The 4,120-nt window shown below is 59.3% G+C and overlaps 1 protein-coding gene across 1 annotated transcript; it reads left to right on the forward strand.

Annotated features, from left to right (window-relative positions):
- Positions 1-746: 746 nt before the first annotated feature.
- LOC119000606 (saoe class I histocompatibility antigen, A alpha chain-like) lies at positions 747-3,903 on the forward strand. The gene is made up of 7 exons (XM_037065692.1): positions 747-960; positions 1,161-1,445; positions 1,671-1,937; positions 2,482-2,757; positions 2,879-2,983; positions 3,547-3,594; positions 3,755-3,903. Exons 1-7 carry the CDS (start codon positions 897-899, stop codon positions 3,757-3,759), a joined length of 1,050 nt encoding a protein of 349 aa, XP_036921587.1. The 5' UTR covers positions 747-896; the 3' UTR covers positions 3,760-3,903.
- The last annotated feature ends 217 nt before the right edge of the window (positions 3,904-4,120 follow it).

The raw sequence follows: 4,120 nt of genomic DNA on the forward strand, positions 1-4,120 counted from the left end.
CCCCCCTCTTCATTCATGTCCATGGGTTGTACATGTAAGTTCACTGAATTCTCTGTTTCCTATACTATTCTTAACCTCCCCCCGTCTATTTTATGCCTATCAGTTATGCTTCTTCTTCCCTGTACCTTTCCCCCCTAGTCCTACCCTTCCCTTGCCCCACTGAACACCTTCCATGGGATCTCCATTTCTCTGATTCTGTTCTTGTTCTAGTTGTTGGCTTAGATCTTCGTCCAGGTGACAAGCAGTGAGTTGAGCGTGCTGGACAGATTTTGCTTCCAGTGGATGAGAGCTTGCAGTTATGCCCACCACGGAAGTTACTGCATATGCCTCTCAGTGATGTCCCTGGTCACCCCTCAGATGAGAGCCCTCTGGAACCAAACTAAAGCAGCAGCATCCATAGGAGTTTCCTGTACATCACTCCTGGGAACCCGGAGGTGGTCAGTCAGCACAACACAGCTGTCCTCACGGTGTCAAGGGGGTGAGAGGTGCAGGGTTAAGGCGGTCACACCAAGTTAAAGTGACATGGGGTACAGAGAGCAGGACACTTCCTTAGAACCCATAGGACGGACAGCGACGTGTGGAGGGGGCTGAGAGGTAGGTGAAGAGTCAGGGGGATGAGGAACAATAGTTAGAGGGGCGCCCTAAACTACCTCGTTTTTCTGTTGACCTTGCTAAGCCACAGCGGAACTGGCCACACCCAACACTGGGTGTAGGAGGAGGGCTCAGGGCGGGGTTTGGGATTGCCCCAGGCCTGGATACTCATGACGCCACCTCAGCTCTCACTCCCATTGGGTACGCGAACTTGAAGGCAACCAATCAGCGTCCGTGGTTTCAGGTACACTATTCTCACCAGTAACAACTTGTCAATCTTCCTGACCTTCTGTAAGATCTGGGTCATGGGCCCCCGACGCATGCTCCTGCTGCTCTCGGGGGCCCTGGCCCTGACCGAGACCTGGGCCGGTGAGTGCGGGGTCGGGAGAGGACGGCCTCTGCGGGGCAGGGCCGTGGGGACTCTGCCGGGGCGCAGGATCCCTGGCCCAGACCCCAGACGCCCCACGCCCGCCTCGGCCCCTGGCCTCCCCTTTCCCCGGCCCGCTGCGCTCAACGACTGCCCCCTATTCCTTCCTCCCCGACCGCTGCCCCTGCCGGCCCGCGCCCAGGCCCCCACAGCCTGAGATACTTGCACACCACCAAGTCCGGACCCGGCCCTGGAGAGCACCGGTACAACGGCGTCATCTACGTGGACGACACGGAGATCGCGCGCTTCCACAGCGACACCGCGAGTTCCAGGCTGAAGCTGCGGGTGCCGTGGATGGAGCAGCGGTGGGTGGAGCAGGAGGGCGCATGGTTTTGGGAGGATCAGACGCGGGAAATGCAGCACAACGCACAGTGGAGCAGAGCCAACCTGAACCAACTGCGCGCGCACGGTGACCAGAGCGCACACGGTGAGCCCCGAGCATACCGGCCCAGGCACCGCCCCCATCCCCATGGACGGGCCGGGGTCGCCCCGAAACTGTGGGACCCGCCGGTGTCCCGATACGGAACAGCCCGGGAGTATTTTTCACTTGGATTCATTTCAGTTTAGGGTTAGTCACCAGGGCAGTGGGGCGGGAGGGACTGTCCTACCTGCCTGGGTAAGTAGCCTGTGCTGACTGGGGGGCGGGGGTCAGGGTCGTCCACTTGGCAAGAAATGACCGGCTGTGTCGTGAGATCGGACGGGCGCTTCCTCCGTGGGTTCAGTCACTTCGCCTACGACGGCACCGACTTCCTCGCCCTGAACCGGGACCAAGGATCCTGGACCGCGACCTCCGGGGTCAGCGGGAGCAACGTTGTGCGGCTCCCTGACGAAGACGTTCGGAGGGTCTTTCTGGAGGACACCTGCGTGCGTCGCCTCCACCTGTTCCTGGAGAAGGGGAAGGGGACCCTGCTCCGAGCAGGTACCAGGGCGCAGGACTTCCTGAGGAGGGGATCTGTGGGCTGGGGCGGCTTCCTACAAGGAGAGGAGGGGAATGGGGCAGTGTCAGTGTCCCTCCTGCTAGGGAGAGGGAAGAGTCCCCCGGGTCTCCTTATTCTGTGACTCACCCGTGGGCCCAGCTTCCTCTAAAGGACAGTGAGGGACCCAGCCTCTCCCTGAAACACCCACAGTGGGTCCCTCACACCCTGCAGCACCTGGGGCACCAGGACACTCTCCTTTGTCTTCCAAGGCCTGACACTGGCTATTTTGTGTCATTCAGCCTCCACCTGAGTCTGTGTCTCCCCTTAGAGACATGGACTCTCCTACCCTAGGTTCTCACTCTGAGTCTAGACCATTCCAAGGAAACAGAAGATTATCCCAGATGCCTCTGTCCAGTCTGGTGTCTGGGTGGTACAGTCCCTTCCCCCACCCCCACTGTCCTGTCCACTCTCAGGGTGGTCACAAGAGCACTGCTGGAGTGTCCTATGACCATGCAAAGTTCGTGAACTTTCTCACCGTCCACTCAGACCCTCCAAAGACACACGTGACCCACCACCCCATCTCTGACCATGAGGTCACCCTGAAGTGCTGGGCCCTGGGCTTCTACCCTGCTGACATCACCCTGACCTGGAAGCGTGATGGGGAGGACCTGACCCAGGACATGGAGCTTGTGGACACCAGGCCTGCAGGGGATGGAACCTTCCAGAAGTGGGCAACTGTGGCCGTGCCCCCTGGAGAGGAGCAGAGATACACATGCCATGTGCAGCACCAGGGGCTGCCTGAGCCCCTGACCCTGAGATGGGGTGAGGAGGGGCTGTGGGCACAGAGCCTCTCCTCAGGGTGTCCCTGAGCAGGGTCAGGACTCAGGCCCGAGGCTGACCTCTCACCCTCCCCTCGCAGACCCCCCTCCTCAGACCAATATAGTCCTCCCTCTTCAGACCATCATGACCATTGTGGTCATCGCTGCTGCCCTGGGTGTCCTTGGAGCTGTGGCTGCTGGAGCTGTGATGTGGAGGAGGAAGTGCTCAGGTGGGCAAGGGGTGGGGCTGGGTTCCCTGTCCCCCTGGGGGTCAAGCCCAGGTGGAAGTGTGCTCTGCCTGGTTAATGGGCATCGTGTCCCCACACGGGTGCTTGTCCATCTGGGGCCTGTTTCCTAACACTGACTCTTTAGTGAAGCCTGTGGAAAAGTGAGGGACACCTTTATCACCTCATGATTCTAGTCCTGGGGACTGACCCACAGCTGTCACAGGCCAGATAAGAAGGTCCCTTCTGAGGACGTCCAGACCGGCAGTTGGACCAGTCCCCACACGTGAACTATTTCCTGATTCTACCCTGGGTGTTCAGTCACAGTTCTGGGACCTTCCCTGTGCTTCAGGTGTGTGGGGCTCCTTTAGGGTCACGGGATCCAGCCTCTCCCTTGACTTCTCACAGAATGTTTTCTTCCCACAGGCACATTCAGAAAGACCTACTCTGAGACTGCCTGTGAGTCTGGGTGTTGGGGAGGCGATGGCTGGGACCCTTGGGAGAGTGTGGGTTGGAGTCTGTGAGGGGGGCTCCCCCACCCCGCAAGTCTGCTGTTGTGTCTTCCCCAGGCAGTGACAGTGCCCAGGGCTCTGATGTGCCTCTCACAGCTCCTAAGGGTGAGACCCTGAGGGCAGGAAGTGGGGGACATTGGGACCAAGGGGCACAGCTGTGTTTTGGAGATTCTCAGGTGGGACATTCTGAGCATGTGGGGGCTGAAGGAGAATGTGACACTTCTGAGACTGACCTGAGTTTCTTCATGACAACTTTCTGTCCCAGGGTGACAGAGCTGCCTTGTAGGGGTCTTGATGCCAAAACAGTCACTGCAGCCTCCCCTTGGGACTTGAAGGATCCCTGACTGCTGTTTCTGTCAACCAGCATCAGAAGGTGTCTGTGTTCTTATCAGCACAGTGAGGAGCTGGTGCCCAGGCCACCACCCCTCCACTGCGACCTGTGTCCTCTGCCCTGGGGACTGTCCTGTCCCAGCAGAGTTGGGGCGAGGCCACCCCATCTGGCTCATCTTTGTTACTCCTTTGTCCTGGCCACTTCAGGAGAACCTCTTCCCAGCAGGACCTGGGATCCCAGGGCCTTGAGTGCCACCTTGTGGTGGTTCCAGGACTGTGCTCAGTGAGGGCTTCCTGTGGC

This window comes from Sturnira hondurensis, unplaced genomic scaffold (assembly GCF_014824575.4).
Source record: "Sturnira hondurensis isolate 20B ecotype Veracruz unplaced genomic scaffold, ASM1482457v3 Scaffold0015820, whole genome shotgun sequence".
In the NCBI taxonomy this organism is placed as follows: Eukaryota; Metazoa; Chordata; class Mammalia; order Chiroptera; family Phyllostomidae; genus Sturnira; species Sturnira hondurensis.